The 17,573-nt window shown below is 35.6% G+C and overlaps 2 protein-coding genes across 4 annotated transcripts; one reads left to right on the forward strand and one right to left on the reverse strand.

Annotated features, from left to right (window-relative positions):
* Positions 1-3: 3 nt before the first annotated feature.
* Positions 4-2,529, reverse strand: LOC137576763 (U2 small nuclear ribonucleoprotein auxiliary factor 35 kDa subunit-related protein 2). 2 transcript variants are annotated; one of them, XM_068290059.1, is made up of 6 exons: positions 2,483-2,529; positions 2,315-2,423; positions 1,562-2,256; positions 1,397-1,500; positions 1,129-1,282; positions 4-1,065 (listed from the first exon to the last, which is right to left on the reverse strand). In XM_068290059.1, exons 1-6 carry the CDS (start codon positions 2,494-2,496, stop codon positions 402-404), a joined length of 1,740 nt encoding a protein of 579 aa, XP_068146160.1. In that variant the 5' UTR covers positions 2,497-2,529; the 3' UTR covers positions 4-401. The 2 variants fall into 2 exon arrangements, with proteins under 2 accessions (XP_068146160.1, XP_068146169.1); XM_068290068.1 differs by lacking the exon at positions 4-1,065 and having other exon boundaries at positions 1,129-1,252; positions 1,371-1,500.
* Positions 2,530-3,833: 1,304 nt separating this feature from the next.
* Positions 3,834-16,980, forward strand: LOC137577194 (uncharacterized). 2 transcript variants are annotated; one of them, XM_068290602.1, is made up of 8 exons: positions 3,834-3,938; positions 7,973-8,068; positions 11,791-13,995; positions 14,823-14,918; positions 15,250-15,410; positions 15,480-15,587; positions 16,414-16,462; positions 16,531-16,980. In XM_068290602.1, the coding sequence occupies exons 5-8, from the start codon at positions 15,297-15,299 to the stop codon at positions 16,578-16,580; spliced, it is 321 nt and encodes a 106-aa protein (XP_068146703.1). In that variant the 5' UTR covers positions 3,834-3,938; positions 7,973-8,068; positions 11,791-13,995; positions 14,823-14,918; positions 15,250-15,296; the 3' UTR covers positions 16,581-16,980. The 2 variants fall into 2 exon arrangements, with proteins under 2 accessions (XP_068146703.1, XP_068146693.1); XM_068290592.1 differs by lacking the exons at positions 3,834-3,938; positions 7,973-8,068; positions 11,791-13,995 and having other exon boundaries at positions 14,870-14,960.
* The last annotated feature ends 593 nt before the right edge of the window (positions 16,981-17,573 follow it).

A 17,573-nucleotide genomic window follows, 5' to 3' on the forward strand; every position in this document is an offset into this window, starting at 1 on the left:
TAATTTTTGTTTAATGTAGTCGAATCAGTCTTCAGTTTTAACTTTATTGTACAATCGGGTATTTTGTGGTTACAATTTGGCAAAAAAGATGTATTCTGATCTCTGTCTCACGATGTCAAGATAAAATTTCGATTTGCTTGCAATTCATTAATTCATCGTGGACGTCAGTTTTTAATAATTTTAACGGATTTTACTAACTCTGACCATTTGAGTTCGTTAAATATTAACCTCTGTCTCGGCTGCCGTTATCCTCTTTTGATGTCCGAACAATTTTATTGTATTTAGACCAAGAGATTCCCTCTTATTACCACCATTCCGTCTGCAGCTTTAAATTACATAGGCATTTAGTTAAATCTTATCGCCTTTATAAGTTTGTTCATCTGTTAAGTGTTTTAAGAACTTCAAGAGGGACTGTAATCTTCATTTGTTTTGTTGTCACATAAAGAGTATATTCGTTCCCTTTGATCATTGTTTTTTCGTGCACTGTATGTAGAATCACGGCACTCCTTCTTTAAATGCTTGCCACTTTTAGACATTTTATGGTCCTTGTGTACATATTTATTCCGTTTATTTTTAGAAGTGCTTCTAGAACGGTGACGTTTTCTGGTTTTGGACGTGCTTTTTCTTGCTTTAGAAGTGCTCCTAGATCGATTACGTTTTCTGGAATTCATTTTCGTGTTATGTTTATTTTTTGATCCGCTTCTAGATCTACTGCGACTTTTCTGGTTCCTTTCTTTATCATTTACATATGATTTCCGACTCTTATTACCATTAATCATACTGTGGTCGTAAATCTTATTTGTATTTGAATCGGAATGGGGATCTGTTCTAACATCATGAATTGGTTTCTCACTTTGCAAGGTTTCTAAGGAACTGTTATTATTTAAGTTGCCATTTTTGTGATTCCGACTTGATCTAGAAGAACTGCACTGGGAATAAAGTACTTGAATGGATTTCGAAGAACTATTCGCAATATCCTGATGATATTCCTTTGATTTTTCCACTTCGGCTTCGGGACTCTCTGACCAGCGCCAGTTTCTATCCTTTTCAGAATGTTCATTCCAACTACAAAAAAAAAAAGGAAACAATTAGTACATATAAATAAAATTGATTAAATAATATTTAAACCTATTCTTTGGCGTTTTGATGGCGGGTACAATGTAGCCAGTTTTAGGCGTGGCTGTGTGTTCCAAGTCCGTGTTAAACAGATTGTTGGGATTGCGAAATAAATGCAAATAGGCACAGCTATAACCTTTGGGACATTTTCGATTTAAGGACAAACCTTTAAGAAGCAACAGATTGTAAATAAAGGTATCAAAAAATATCTTGAAAACTAAATATATGTAAAATGAATTTTTGGTAAAGGATACATGTCGTTCAAAGGCGGTTCACGTACCGCAAACAGCACCGCGCCATCCCTTGATATTGGAAAACTCCACATTCAGTTGGCGGGAGGCATAATAACGACCCTGAAGATTAATAAAGGCTTTCAAGGCATGTCTAAAATCATTGAAAGATTAACTTGATTAATAAGTATTAGGCAGCCGGTTGCTAATTTTACCTCTCCTGGGCATATTCCACAAAGACATGACCACGTAGATAGTCCAAAGTGTTGCGTAAAGCACGAAAATTAACAATTTTCCCAAATTTCTCTAATTCGGCAACAGCATCATGGAAAAACTCATCATAACTATCGCGTAAATCATGTTCGGTGAGTTCTAGATAATCATCTGAGGAAGACTGCTTCAGCAAGGGATGTGAGAAGAAGTGACGAATCAAAAGGATTTTGGCCAACATAGGACGGCGATGATTGTGGGTACAGGTGTGACCAAAACGACAGCAATTGGTGCGGGTGAAGAATTCACAAAGACGCTCCTGTGGATGGGTCTCTACCAATCGCTGCAGTTCCAAAGGTGGTGGCTTAAGCGTATCTGTATCGCTTAGATACGCGTCCATTGTCTTCATCATGGCCTCAAACTCAGCTGCTGCTCTGTCAGCCATTCTTTTCTTTTCTTCCCTCCTTTGTTTTTGTTGCTCCTTAATTAAGGCCAATTCCTGAGCCTGTTGCTGTCGCAAACGATTGATTTTTTCCTCTTCACATCGCCTCTCTGCGGCATCCAGTTGGAACTGTCTCTGCGCCAGAGCCTCGCGTCGGAGCCAGGCCTCTTCTTCATCCTGCTGCTGGCGTTCGCTAGCCAAGCGTTCAAATTTCTCTAACTCCAGCTGTTGTTTCTGCCACTTTTGATATTCGGGGTTCTACAATGGCGTTTATTTATAAAACTGTTTTCTCAATTCTTCATAAACTATTTAGCACCTTTTGTTTTTCAGCTTCGTCTTCTTCCAGTTGCTTATCCCTTTGTTGGGCTTGTTTTTGCCGTCGCCGTTGTCTTTGCTTCTTCTTGATCTCCTTGCGTATCGTCCTGCTGCATTGTTTATATTAACTTGGTTAATTAAAGTTCATAAAATTTTATACTTTGCTTACTTTTTGACCGGCATTTTGTTTGTTTTCCGTTAGTGATGCGAGATTGGGTTGTCGAAAATATATCGAAATATCAATATATCGATATTTTTGAATAAAAAAATTTGGTGGTAAATATTTACTTACGTTACTACTTAATTCCACGAGTACTACCTCAGGTGCGCCTTGGCAATTTATTTCGTAGTTTTTGTGTAATTAACAAAAGAAAATGTATGTTTTTAGCGGGATTATAACTAAAAGTAGCTGTTTCCGGCTAAAAAAACTGTCACATTGTTGATATGGTGTTGCCAGATGCCAAATTTCGGATTCTTCAATACGCGGGCTTTTTAAATCTTTTGTTCGCACTATTCTCAACAAATGAAAATATTGCTGAGTTTACAATATTTCTTCATTTTATAGAACAAATATAGTTTAGACTTTAGAGTTTAGATTAATATGTTTGGCTACCAGCGCGGTCAAACAACGCGCCAAATAAAAAATACCGTTTGACAACACTGAAATCTCGCATTTCATTTTTTTTTTTTTTGGGAAAATTTGATATCTTCTAATCCTTCGTTCTTATGCGCACACTTTCCTACCGTAATGTTAAAATAAATATAAATATAATAATGTTGTGTTAAATATGGACATTGGTTTTAATAAAGGAAAACCGCAAATCCATTGTTTAAACTTTAATGTAAATGTACACCCAAGAAATAATAAGAAAAAAGTCGTTTTAAATTTGTAATTTAAAGCAGCGATCGGCATAGATAAAGTAACAAATGAAACAAAGTAGCAAAAAAAAAAAAAAATGGAAATTTGAAAGATTTGAATAGCAAATTCAGCATAATAATAAATTAAATCATTTTTCCACTCGTCAAGCAACATTTTTTATACCCTTGCAGATGGCATTATAAAATTGGTCCGATGTGTGTAACTCACAGAAGAAGACATTTCCGACACCATAACGTATATATATTCTTGATCAGCATGAGAAAATGAGTCGATATAGCCATGTCCGTCGGTGCGTATGCCCGTTACCTCGGCATCTTAAGACTTTCTTTTTTTTTGTTTGTCTTTTTAGTACCTTGCTACCTATAAAACCTTAGATCCAAAAATTTGAATCTGATTGGATAAATAGAACACAAGTTACAGTCAATTTTAAACGGCTCTGCTCAATCCGTGCAGCAGCGGCAGCGCTGCCTGCTGCTTACTCGTCATTGGTCTAAGTGAACAATGCAGCATACCACACACACAGACGCAACTCCATTTGTATGCGTGCCGCTGCTCACGACGAGGTCTTACTTCGGTTGTCGCTCGTTTTGTGTCGTCAGCTGTCAGTTTACTTATTTCATCATGGTCCGGACTTCGCAGAATAAACTGTGCCGAACTCTGAATTAAAGCATTTTAACCACTCATACTGGACGGTCCACATTTTAAACTTGACAATTCTGGTTTTAAAGTTACCAAATTTTTGCTGGTAAACGGACACTTTAAAATTACGGCATTTTTTACCTTACGAAAATGTTTTTATTTGATCTTGGAGCTAAGGCTATTGGGCTCAGCTGCGTTCCAAAGTTGGCCAAATTCCCTGTCGCAGCGATGTCGATAACAACAACAAGGGTTTTGTAGTTTGAAAAGCTTTGAACAGGCCAATTTTTAAAGTCTAGGCGGTGACCCAACATTGACCTTATTAACTATACAATGTTCTATCATTCAAGTTGACGTAAAGTTGAGATGACCCCACCCAAACACAACCTTTATTCGGTATACGTGTTGCAAGCGGCCATTTTTGAAGCTGTGCGCACCACAAAAGCAGCAGCGTAGCCTTGTATCTGTGTGCAGCTTCTTAAAAATGTTGTCCAGTTCAATGCGATGGTGTCGCTGGAAATTTACATATAATATTATAATATTGATAATATTAGATATGAAACCCCAAATCCCAAAATTTGAATCGAATCGGATAAATATAACACAAGTTACAGTCAATATAATAAGCTCTGCTCTGCTCCTAGCTCTGCTGGCAGCACTGCTTTCTGTCTAATACGTCATACGTCATCAACAGAGTACATGCATACACGCACGCACGCAACTCTACATAGACTGTATGTGTATGCGTGCGTTGTGTGCGTGCTCTGTTTTCAGCTGTCGCTTTCGCTATCTCTTTTCAGCTACCGCCACGGCAGAGCGTAGCGCATCATTTGTTTTTGTGCTATAAGCTACACCAGAGCGTAGCGCGTCATTTGTTTTTGTGCTACAAGCTACAGCTGTAGTTTTTGACAAGACAAAACTGAGAGCATGGCAGAGCACAAACTTTTTATTTTTAGGCTACGGCTCCAGACAAAAATGACAGCCGTAGCAAGAGCATGGTACAATTTTTGTTGCTGCTACTGAAATTTAATTTATTTTAATTATCTTTAGCCAATATGTTTTGGAAAATGTTAAATGTTAATGTTAAAAAAAATTGGAGAGAGAATATAGAGAAAGAAAAAAGGTTTTTTTAATTTAAATAAGAAAATTAAAAATAAGTTTTCTTTATACTGACCTCCGTATAGGATGTGCTTAATCTGTTGTAATAGCCACCTCTTGCGACCCTACCAACTCCACCCGCTTCTGCTTGATCAGCAACTCCAACGCCTTGTCAAACCCACAAGTTCGTCTGTGGTTAGCCAAGCTACGGTTATTCCGAATACGATACATTTTACACTTAGTGCAATAGCTCGTATTCGGATCGGTGCACTCTGCCTGGTGTGACGTCATTTCGGCAACAATCCGAAAACGACGGCAACACAGTACACAGATGTGCTCCTTACCATAGTGAAACCATACACGCGAGTCTATGGTTTCAACGCGAGTTGTCGAGGGGACGCTGTGTCTTTCCGTCGGAGCCGCTACTTCCGTTTCCGGCACTGGATTCAAAGAAACCAGTGATTCTGGCCTTAAAGGCACAGAAAGCATTGGTTGGTTTTCAAGCAGTGCCGGCACTGGCTCAAATGGCAAGACAACCACTGGTTCGCGTTGAGCAGCCAGTGGCGGGTCAAGCGCAACCACTTGACCAACCAGTGGCGTATCACCGACAACCAGTGGTTGTGTTACCATTTCAGGCAGACTTTTCAACTCGTCCATTGCTTTCTCCTTCTGTTGGAAAAGAGAAGAATTTTCATATTACAAATATAATGAAAAAAAAAAAAATGTTATTTTTAAACATACCCGTTCGGCATGCGCTATGACTACCTCCGCCAGAGCAACCGCCCTGTCCACCCGCCTGCCTTGTTCTGCCACCTGAAATTAAAAGAAAAATAAAAATAATTTTAATTTTTGTTTGTATATTGATGAATTGAGTTGCAGGGAAAGGGAAAAAAAAAAAATTTCAAAATTTAAAATTTAATCAAATTATTGCAAAGGACTGCAAGGGAGGGGGTACTCACTAGCTTGCTATGTTCTGCCACCTGAAATTAAAAGAAAAAATAATCATTTTAATTTTTGTTTCTATATTGATGAATTGAGTTGCAGGGAAAGAAATTTCAAAATGTAAAAAAATTTTTGCAAAGGACTGCAAGGGGGTATGCAAAGGAGTGCAAGGGGTATGGTAACTTTGGCATTGCCAAATGGAAGCTTCTAGTTTTAATTTTAATAAATGCATTAGATTATTATTACTTACTAATTCTTTGATGTCCTTCAAAATTAACATGGAATCCATTTTTGTTTTGTTAGATTTTATAAAGTCTGCAATAAATGTTAAAAATGTAATAATGAAATTTTATAAAATTTTCATTACTTACCTTTTCCGCTGCGGGTTTAAAAATTTAGCAAATTTCCCAAGGCATAGGTTACGCCGGAACTTGCTGTTCGGAACGTTGCAAAATTTCCCAAAAAGCACAATTTTCGTTTTTTGTTTTTTTTTTTTTTTTTTTTTTATTTTTTTTCAGGAAAAATTATTCTTAAAAGCTAAAATATAAACTAACTCCATCACTCCATCTAATATTAAATTATAATCACTTACATTACTAATCTTATCTAATGTAAAATACTGCCTAATTGTACTTAAAACTAATTTGCCAAAGCATTCAATTTTGTTATTGGATATATTTCCAAGCCAAATGTTTCTACTTTGTTGCAAGGATCCAAACTTCCTATTGCAAGTATGGATCCTTGCAACAACTATGGAGAGGGACTCCTTCTCTTTTGTGTAATACGTTTTCAATTCCGCTGGAACACCGAAGTCGCAGCACTCTAAAATTGCCAGATCTTCGGTGTCCAGCGGCCTTGAATACACATGACACAATGTGTTATCGGTGTGCCCGTCATGATTGAGCATTACATTCTGGAAATGAATGTAATCCCAAACAAAGGGGACTTTTCCATTATTTTCTAAGAAATGCTTTCGCACTCTCACATTAATTGCATTGCCATCAACAACGAAGCAAAGCAAATTAGTGGATATGTGTGCTTTAGTTACAAATTGAATTACTTGGTTTACTAATTTTATTATAGTATCAGCCGACATATATTGCTCCATTGTTATATTTAAATTTAGATAAATAACGCTCCTCTTGGAACCGTCTAACGACACAGCCATCATGCATAATATCTTGCCCACATCCCCGGTCCTGAATTTTTTTGTAGAGGATCCGGCTTCCTCAGTACCCTGTCCGGGTTTAATTGCAGTCTGTAATTAAAACGTATGTAATATATATTATATTGTATCAAAATTTTCGCTCTCTTTTACACTTACCAGGGGGGGCAAGAAAAGTTCGTCGATGCTAATAAAAAAAGGCTCATTCATGAAAAGTTCCAAACCATTGAAATTTTGAATAATTCGACTTGGTTTGGTTTTTTCAAATTTCTCCAAATGTAGCTTAAATTCGGTAATTCCAGCTTCGACTTTCCATACTGGAATCCTTTTAATACATGAAATTTCGCTTTGCAAAATGTTAAATTTAAGGCACGCCATTGTTCTTCTTCTTTTGAAAATTTTATTGTGTTTTATTTTGAATTTACTTTTATCAGTTTCAAAAAGCCCGACTTTTCTCTCCCTTTTATTTGAATTTCGATTTCACTTCCATCTCTAAAGGGAAATTTTCCCGCATATTACTTTTGTTCAGATTTCTCATTTCTCCCATCTCTATTATTTACCCTCCAATGTATTTAAAACAGAATTATCTTTAAAACAGAATTATCTTTAAAACAGAATTATCTTCAAAGAAGAATCGCCGACATCTCCAAATGGGAATCAAAACAAAACGGCCGACTACTTCCAAAGACAGAGAAAGACGGTCCGAAATAACCAAATCATTCTGTCTCTTTCTATTTCCCGTGTTCTGCAAGAGTGAAAAAAAAAACCCGAAATATCAAAACAAATAAACTTTTCTTGGAGACATCGAATTTGTTTTTCTTTTTGAAAAGTCGTTTGGATAGTTATTAAAATTGAAAATAATTCTATATGTATATTTGTTTTTGCATTACAATTTCAAAGACAATTAAAAATTATTTAAAATTTTCATTTCATTGCAGCTTTCTTGTTTCTTAAAAGTGTGCGCATGAGCACATGTATAACAATATTTAAGCAAACCGCAGCCCATTTGTGGACAATACTCCAAGGATAAGCTGGTGAGCATTGGGCAAACAATTAATAGAAATACATAACCACAATACAATACGGCAACAATCCGAAAACGACGGCAACACAGTACACAGATGTGCTCCTTACCATAGTGAAACCATACACGCGAGTCTATGGTTTCAACGCGAGTTGTCGAGGGGACGCTGTGTCTTTCCGTCGGAGCCGCTACTTCCGTTTCCGGCACTGGATTCAAAGAAACCAGTGATTCTGGCCTTAAAGGCACAGAAAGCATTGGTTGGTTTTCAAGCAGTGCCGGCACTGGCTCAAATGGCAAGACAACCACTGGTTCGCGTTGAGCAGCCAGTGGCGGGTCAAGCGCAACCACTTGACCAACCAGTGGCGTATCACCGACAACCAGTGGTTGTGTTACCATTTCAGGCAGACTTTTCAACTCGTCCATTGCTTTCTCCTTCTGTTGGAAAAGAGAAGAATTTTCATATTACAAATATAATGAAAAAAAAAATAAATGTTATTTTTAAACATACCCGTTCGGCCTGCGCTATGACTACCTCCGCCAGAGCAACCGCCCTGTCCACCCGCCTGCCTTGTTCTGCCAACTGAAATTAAAAGAAAAAGAAAAATAATTTTAATTTTTGTTTGTATATTGATGAATTGAGTTGCAGGGAAAGAAAAAAAAATTCAAATTTCAAAATTTAAAATTTAACCAAATTATTGCAAAGGACTGCAAGGGAGGGGGTACTCACTAGCTTGCTATGTTCTGCCACCTGAAATTAAAAGAAAAAATAATCATTTTAATTTTTGTTTCTATATTGATGAATTGAGTTGCAGGGAAAGAAATTTCAAAATGTAAAAAAAATTTTTGCAAAGGACTGCAAGGGGGTATGCAAAGGAGTGCAAGGGGTATGGTAACTTTGGCATTGCCAAATGGAAGCTTCTAGTTTTAATTTTAATAAATGCATTAGATTATTATTACTTACTAATTCTTTGATGTCCTTCAAAATTGACACGGAATCCATTTTGCTTTTCTTAGATTTACAAACTCTGCAATAAATGTTAAAACTGTAATAATGAAATTTTATAAAATTTTCATTACTTACCTTTTCCGCTGCGGGTTTAAAAATTTTTCAAATTTCCCAAGGCATAGGTTACGCCGGAACTTGCTGTTCGGAACGTTGCAAAATTTCCCAAAAAGCACAATTTTCGTTTTTTGAATTTTTTTTTTTTTTTTTTTTATTTTTAGGAAAAATTATTCTTAAAAGCTAAAATATAAACACTCCATCTAATATTAAATTATAATCGCTTACATTACTAATCTTATCTAATGTAAAATACTGCCTAATTGTACTTAAAACTAATTTGCCAAAGCATTCAATTTTGTTATTTGAAATATTCCCCAGCCATATGTTTCTACTTTGTTGCAAGGATCCAAACTTCCTATTGCAAGTATGGATCCTTGCAACAACTTTGGAGAGGGACTCCTTCTCTTTTGTGTAATGCGTTTTCAATTCCGCTGGAACACCGAAGTCGCAGCACTCTAAAATTGCCAGATCTTCGGTGTCCAGCGGCCTTGAATACACATGACACAATGTGTTATCGGTGTGCCCGTCATGATTGAGCATTACATTCTGGAAATGAATGTAATCCCAAACAAAGGGGACTTTTCCATTATTTTCTAAGAAATGCTTTCGCACTCTCACATTAATTGCATTGCCATCAACAACGAAGCAAAGCAAATTAGTGGATATGTGTGCTTTAGTTACAAATTCAATGACTTGGTTTACTAATTGTATTATAGTGTCTGCAGACATGTACTGCTCCATGGTCGTGTTTAGGTTCATGTAAATAATGCTCCTCTTCGAGCCGTCTAAGGAAACAGCCATCATGCATAAAATCTTGCCCACATCCCCGGTCCTGAATTTTTTGGTAGAGGATCCGGCTTCCTCAGTACCCTTTCCGGGTTTAATTGCAGTCTGTAATTAAAACGTATGTAATATACATATATTATATTGTATCAAAATTTTCGCTCTCTTTTACACTTACCAGGGGGGGCAAGAAAAGTTCGTCGATGCTAATAAAGAAAGGCTCATTAACGAAAATTTCCAAACCATTGAAATTTTGAACAATTCGACTTGGTTTGGTTTTTTGAAATTTCTCCAAATGGACCTTAAATTCGTTAATTCCAGCTTCGACTTTCCATGCTGGAATCCTTTTAATGCAGGGAATTTCGCTTTGGAAAATGTTAAATTTCAAGCAAGCCATTGTTCTTCTTCTTTTAAAAAATTTTATTGTGTTTTATTTTGAATTTACTTTTATCAGTTTCAAAAAGCCCGACTTTTCTCTCCCTTTTATTTGAATTTCGATTTCATTTCCATCTCTAAAGGGAAATTTTCCCGCATATTTCTTTTGTTCATATTTCTAATTTCTCCCATCTCTATTATTTACCGTATTTAAAACAGAATTATCTTTAAAACAGATTATCTTTAAAACAGAATTATCTTCAAAGAAGAATCGCCGACATCGAATACACATGACACAATGTGTCATCGGTGTGCCCGTCATGATTGAGCATTACATTCTGGAAATGAATGTAATCCCAAACAAAGGGGACTTTTCCTTTATTATCTAGGAAATGCTTTCGCACTCTCACATTAATTGCATTGCCATCAACAACGAAGCAAAGCAAATTAGTGGATATGTGTGCTTTCGTTACAAATTTTATAATAGAATTAACCAATTCTATTATCGTGTCTGCAGACATGTACTGCTCCATGGTCGTGTTTAGGTTCATGTAAATAATGCTCCTCTTCGAGCCGTCTAAGGAAACAGCCATCATGCACAAGATCTTGCCCACATCCCCGGTCCTGAATTTTTTTGTGGAGGATCCGGCTTCCTCAGTACCCTGTCCGGGTTTAATTGCAGTCTGTAATTAAAACGTATGTAATATATATTATATTTTAACAAAATTTTCGTTCTCTTTTAGACTTACCAGGGGGGGCAAGAAAAATTCGTCGATGCTTATGAAAAAAGGCTCATTCATGAATACCTCCAAAGCATTGAAATTTTGAATTATTCGGTTGGGTTTGTTATTTTGAAATTTCTCAAAATGTCCCTGAAATTCCACAATTCCAATTTTCTTACTGGAATCCTTTTTAAACAAGGAATTTCAGTACTTAAAACGTTCAATCTAAGGTTTGCCATGCTGATTTGCTTTTTGTAAATTTAATTGTGTTTTACTTTGAATTTACTTTTATCACTTTCAAAAAGCCCGACTTTTCTCGCCCTTTTATTTGAATTTCGATTTCATTTCCATCTCTAAAGGGAAATTTTCCCGCATATTACTTTTGTTCAGATTTCTCATTTCTCCCATCTCTATTATTTCCCCTCCAATGTATTTAAAACAGAATTATCTTTAAAACAGAATTATCTTCAAAGAAGAATCGCCGACCTCTCCAAATGGGAATCAAAACAAAACGGCCGACCACTTCGAAAGACAGAGACAGAGAGAGACGGTCCGAAATTGCCCAATCATTCTGTCTCTTTCTATTTCCCGTGTTCTGCAAGAGTGAAAAAAAAAAACCCGAAATATCAAAACAAATAAACTTTTCTTGGAGACATCGAATTTGTTTTTCTTTTTGAAAAGTCGTTTGGATAGTTATTAAAATTGAAAATAATTCTATATGTATATTTGTTTTTGCATTACAATTTCAAAGACAATTAAAAATTATTTAAAATTTTCATTTCATTGCAGCTTTCTTGTTTCTTAAAAGTGTGCGCATGAGCACATGTATAACAATATTTAAGCAAACCGCAGCCCATTTGTGGACAATACTCCAAGGATAAGCTGGTGAGCATTGGGCAAACAATTAATAGAAATACATAACCACAATACAATACGGCAACAATCCGAAAACGACGGCAACACAGTACACAGATGTGCTCCTTACCATAGTGAAACCATACACGCGAGTCTATGGTTTCAACGCGAGTTGTCGAGGGGACGCTGTGTCTTTCCGTCGGAGCCGCTACTTCCGTTTCCGGCACTGGATTCAAAGAAACCAGTGATTCTGGCCTTAAAGGCACAGAAAGCATTGGTTGGTTTTCAAGCAGTGCCGGCACTGGCTCAAATGGCAAGACAACCACTGGTTCGCGTTGAGCAGCCAGTGGCGGGTCAAGCGCAACCACTTGACCAACCAGTGGCGTATCACCGACAACCAGTGGTTGTGTTACCATTTCAGGCAGACTTTTCAACTCGTCCATTGCTTTCTCCTTCTGTTGGAAAAGAGAAGAATTTTCATATTACAAATATAATGAAAAAAAAATAAATGTTATTTTTAAACATACCCGTTCGGCCTGCGCTATGACTACCTCCGCCAGAGCAACCGCCCTGTCCACCCGCCTGCCTTGTTCTGCCAACTGAAATTAAAAGAAAAAGAAAAATAATTTTAATTTTTGTTTGTATATTGATGAATTGAGTTGCAGGGAAAGAAAAAAAAATTCAAATTTCAAAATTTAAAATTTAACCAAATTATTGCAAAGGACTGCAAGGGAGGGGGTACTCACTAGCTTGCTATGTTCTGTCACCTGAAATTAAAAGAAAAAATAATCATTTTAATTTTTGTTTCTATATGAATTGAGTTGCAGGGAAAGAAATTTCAATATGTAAAAAAATTATTGCAAAGGACTGCAAGGGAGGGGGTACTCACTAGCTTGCTATGTTCTGTCACCTGAAAGTAAAAGAAAAAATAATCATTTTAATTTTTGTTTCTATATGAATTGAGTTGCAGGGAAAGAAATTTCAATATGTAAAAAAATTTTTGCAAAGGACTGCAAGGGGGTATGCAAAGGAGTGCAAGGGGTATGGTAACTTTGGCATTGCCAAATGGAAGCTTCTAGTTTTAATTTTAATAAATGCATTAGATTATTATTACTTACTAATTCTTTGATGTCCTTCAAAATTAACATGGAATCCATTTTTGTTTTGTTAGATTTTATAAAGTCTGCAATAAATGTTAAAAATGTAATAATGAAATTTTATAAAATTTTCATTACTTACCTTTTCCGCTGCGGGTTTAAAAAATTTAGCAAATTTCCCAAGGCATAGGTTACGCCGGAACTTGCTGTTCGGAACGTTGCAAAATTTCCCAAAAAGCACAATTTTCGTTTTTTGATTTTTTTTTTTTTTTTTTTTTTTTTTTTTCAGGAAAAATTATTCTTAAAAGCTAAAATATAAACTAACTCCATCACTCCATCTAATATTAAATTATAATCACTTACATTACTAATCTTATCTAATGTAAAATACTGCCTAATTGTACTTAAAACTAATTTGCCAAAGCATTCAATTTTGTTATTGGATATATTTCCAAGCCAAATGTTTCTACTTTGTTGCAAGGATCCAAACTTCCTATTGCAAGTATGGATCCTTGCAACAACTATGGAGAGGGACTCCTTCTCTTTTGTGTAATACGTTTTCAATTCCGCTGGAACACCGAAGTCGCAGCACTCTAAAATTGCCAGATCTTCGGTGTCCAGCGGCCTTGAATACACATGACACAATGTGTTATCGGTGTGCCCGTCATGATTGAGCATTACATTCTGGAAATGAATGTAATCCCAAACAAAGGGGACTTTTCCATTATTTTCTAAGAAATGCTTTCGCACTCTCACATTAATTGCATTGCCATCAACAACGAAGCAAAGCAAATTAGTGGATATGTGTGCTTTAGTTACAAATTGAATTACTTGGTTTACTAATTTTATTATAGTATCAGCCGACATATATTGCTCCATTGTTATATTTAAATTTAGATAAATAACGCTCCTCTTGGAACCGTCTAACGACACAGCCATCATGCATAATATCTTGCCCACATCCCCGGTCCTGAATTTTTTTGTAGAGGATCCGGCTTCCTCAGTACCCTGTCCGGGTTTAATTGCAGTCTGTAATTAAAACGTATGTAATATATATTATATTGTATCAAAATTTTCGCTCTCTTTTACACTTACCAGGGGGGGCAAGAAAAGTTCGTCGATGCTAATAAAAAAAGGCTCATTCATGAAAAGTTCCAAACCATTGAAATTTTGAATAATTCGACTTGGTTTGGTTTTTTCAAATTTCTCCAAATGTAGCTTAAATTCGGTAATTCCAGCTTCGACTTTCCATACTGGAATCCTTTTAATACATGAAATTTCGCTTTGCAAAATGTTAAATTTAAGGCACGCCATTGTTCTTCTTCTTTTGAAAATTTTATTGTGTTTTATTTTGAATTTACTTTTATCAGTTTCAAAAAGCCCGACTTTTCTCTCCCTTTTATTTGAATTTCGATTTCATTTCCATCTCTAAAGGGAAATTTTTTTATTACTTTTGTTCATATTTCTCATTTCTCCCATCTCTATTATTTACCGTATTTAAAACAGAATTATCTTTAAAACAGATTATCTTTAAAACAGAATTATCTTCAAAGAAGAATCGCCGACATCTCCAAATGGGAATCAAAACAAAACGGCCGACCACTTCGAAAGACAGAGACAGAGAGAGACGGTCCGAAATTGCCCAATCATTCTGTCTCTTTCTATTTCCCGTGTTCTGCAAGAGTGAAAAAAAAAAACCCGAAATATCAAAACAAATAAACTTTTCTTGGAGACATCGAATTTGTTTTTCTTTTTGAAAAGTCGTTTGGATAGTTATTAAAATTGAAAATAATTCTATATGTATATTTGTTTTTGCATTACAATTTCAAAGACAATTAAAAATTATTTAAAATTTTCATTTCATTGCAGCTTTCTTGTTTCTTAAAAGTGTGCGCATGAGCACATGTATTACAATATTTAAGCAAACCGCAGCCCATTTGTGGACAATACTCCAAGGATAAGCTGGTGAGCATTGGGCAAACAATTAATCAATTTATAAAGTTTTAAGTAAGTTTTGAAAACATTTCTTGATCGTGTGAAAAGGGCTTAAGTTTCGTAATCAAAAGTAAAACATTCATAAACCAAATAAGTCTGAATGCAACGAGTCCTCCAAAACAAAGTTCCTGATATTTGTTAGTATAAACACTTTGATCTATGAATTCAGACCGTTTAACAAAAGAATCAGGATACACTCGTTCCATATACGTTTTACCAATAATATATTACTTTAGATCACTGAACAGGTCCTAGAAGTATCTTAATTTTCCTTTTCATACTATTTAATTTCTTCTTGCAGTGTCAAATACTCAACGAAAAGCTCAATCCCCACAAGAATCGCAAACAATGCGCATCTTATGGCAATGCGTATGGGAGGCGGATGTCTATTTGGTTGTTCAACTAACTGAAGATATGAGCTATATACCGTTAAGCAGTCAACAGCGCCTAGAGTTTGGTCAGGTTAGTGGAGAATATAGGAAACCTTTTTAAAGCAGAATTAATTGCCTTTCTTTTTCCAATTTATGACAGTTCCAAGTGTATCAGGAATTCTCACAAACTACAGTGCTAATACATTGCCTTGAAGGTGGCGTAAACTTAACTGCGGATTTATTGCTCTATACTTTAGATCATAATGAGGTAAGAGATGAAATTTTCAGCTTCTTGAAGTTTAGTCTAGAGTCAACACATTTACTAGAATGTTGATAAGTTTGTAACCAAAAATATATACATAAATATGTAGGTAATATATTTTTATGAGACCTACGGCTTTATCTGAACCACAATAGAAACCTTCAGAATGCTCTTAAATTGTTAACCAATGATAAAGATTAGACATTCTCAGAATTCTTTCCTTCTTCCCATACTTAAATGCTATCTAAAAGAGTTGATAATTTATGAAAGGTTCTTAAAAGTTAATACTTTTTATGCGCTATTATGAGGAATTTTTTAAGAAGGTATGCATTTCGAAATCAAGTTCATATTGTTTTTGATCTGAGAGGACAAACAACTAACAATTACTATGATGACCATGGCCTTTTGTGCCCTAAGTATTTCAGTTTAATTCAATTTTATCGTTTTTAAGTATGCATAAAAATGAACAAGTTTCTTACTTAAGACTTGCTATATATAAATACATATGTACATATGTATATATACATATATTTCATGTTTTCAACTGTTCTTCCATTCTGTGCAAGCTCTTTTACCATATTTATATACATATACATATATATATAAACACATATCGTATATCCCAAATCGATTAACACTTGATCGACCAACGAATTGACTTGATTGTAATCATAACTTTGAAAATTTTGTTACCGAAACTTAAAGCAATATTATTTTATTGATTCTAATGCTCTTAGGTTTAAAGCCAAATTATTTATATATACAATATACATAAATGTTATTTTTTTTTTTTTTCTAACTAAAGATCCTTTTATTCTTTATATAAAAACAGGTCCAAGAGTTCAAAGCAAAGGAAGGAGCCAAATCACCAACTATTCCAAGTAAACAAGTTACATATGTACATAATTTTTCCTCTTAACTTTATTAACATGATATATGGGCATTACAGGTCAATCGCAGTACTCGAATGGTTACTACGGCGGTTTCTTTGGCAAATAATCAACAATCAATCTACTGTACAATAAAACGTTGATTTCTGGATCTGGCTCGGTAGGCCCTGTTTGATAGACTGGCTGCACTTGACCCGTCAACTGTTGGATAATGCCGTTAATAGTGGTCAAGACACCTCCCACCAATTGTCCAGGTGTCACAGGTGGCTGATAGAAGCAAGTAACAAACAATAATTAATTTAGCGATAAAAGTAACCTTTTGAATTGAAACGTACGGCTCCTGCAAAATCATAGTAAACACGATTGGGTACTGGTCTTCAAACAGGATAATTGGGATCCACTGATTGGGTGGCAAATATTGGTTCTGTGGCACTGGTGGCTCCGAATGGGTCCAGGCAGCCAAACAAACTAGCAGAGCAATCGATGTAAAGCACTAGAAAAACGATTGAAAATGTTAAAAGGTTAAGTAGTCTAGCTTCAGTTTTCACTTTCTTCAAGTGCTTCAAAGTCGTAACAACAAAATTTATTATCTAAATTTTCAACTATCTTTTCGTTTGTGACGGGGCGACGGGCGACTATATCTTATAGCTCCCATAGGAACAATCATCGGAAAACAGTCGCTCTGATTAATAACTTTGTTTTTTCCTATGTAAGCCGTTTCACAAACATTAGACATTAAAGAAACCCTTTAAAACGTATTTCTCACTTTGAAGACCATAGGTAAGGAGAGTGTGACAAAAAACTATACAAACATTGACGCGGAAGTTATCGAGGTTAGCCCCTGCCCTCTGTTTGTTTTATTATTTGTTTTGAAAGTAACGGAATCAAAGAGCTTACTAAAACAACGAGAAAGACAAAGCACCAAAAAGAAAAAGGGAAGCAATTTGTTAAGAAAAGTATACAAAAGAAAAAAGCGAAAAAAAAAATGCGAGAAAGAACAAAATTGAATCCTCCTCCCCACACTCCTCATCATTGCATCTCTTTCTCTTTTGTATTCCTCTTTGGTCTGCATTCGTGTCCTCTTTCTGCGTGAAATTCTTCC

This window comes from Drosophila tropicalis, unplaced genomic scaffold, assembly GCF_018151085.1.
Source record: "Drosophila tropicalis isolate 14030-0801.00 unplaced genomic scaffold, ASM1815108v1 contig_1187, whole genome shotgun sequence".
Lineage (NCBI taxonomy): Eukaryota > Metazoa > Arthropoda > Insecta > Diptera > Drosophilidae > Drosophila > Drosophila tropicalis.

Bases quoted from the DNA above. Each gene is read 5' to 3' on its own strand.
- LOC137577194 (XM_068290592.1), top strand. The intron at 15,411-15,479 runs GTTAGTGGAGAA...AATTTATGACAG, and splicing joins AGCGCCTAGAGTTTGGTCAG to TTCCAAGTGTATCAGGAATT. The intron at 15,588-16,413 runs GTAAGAGATGAA...ATATAAAAACAG, and splicing joins ATACTTTAGATCATAATGAG to GTCCAAGAGTTCAAAGCAAA.
- LOC137576763 (XM_068290059.1), bottom strand. The intron at 2,257-2,314 runs GTGCTAAATAGT...ACGCCATTGTAG, and splicing joins ACGAAGCTGAAAAACAAAAG to AACCCCGAATATCAAAAGTG. The intron at 1,283-1,396 runs GTACGTGAACCG...TGCTTCTTAAAG, and splicing joins ATGGCGCGGTGCTGTTTGCG to GTTTGTCCTTAAATCGAAAA.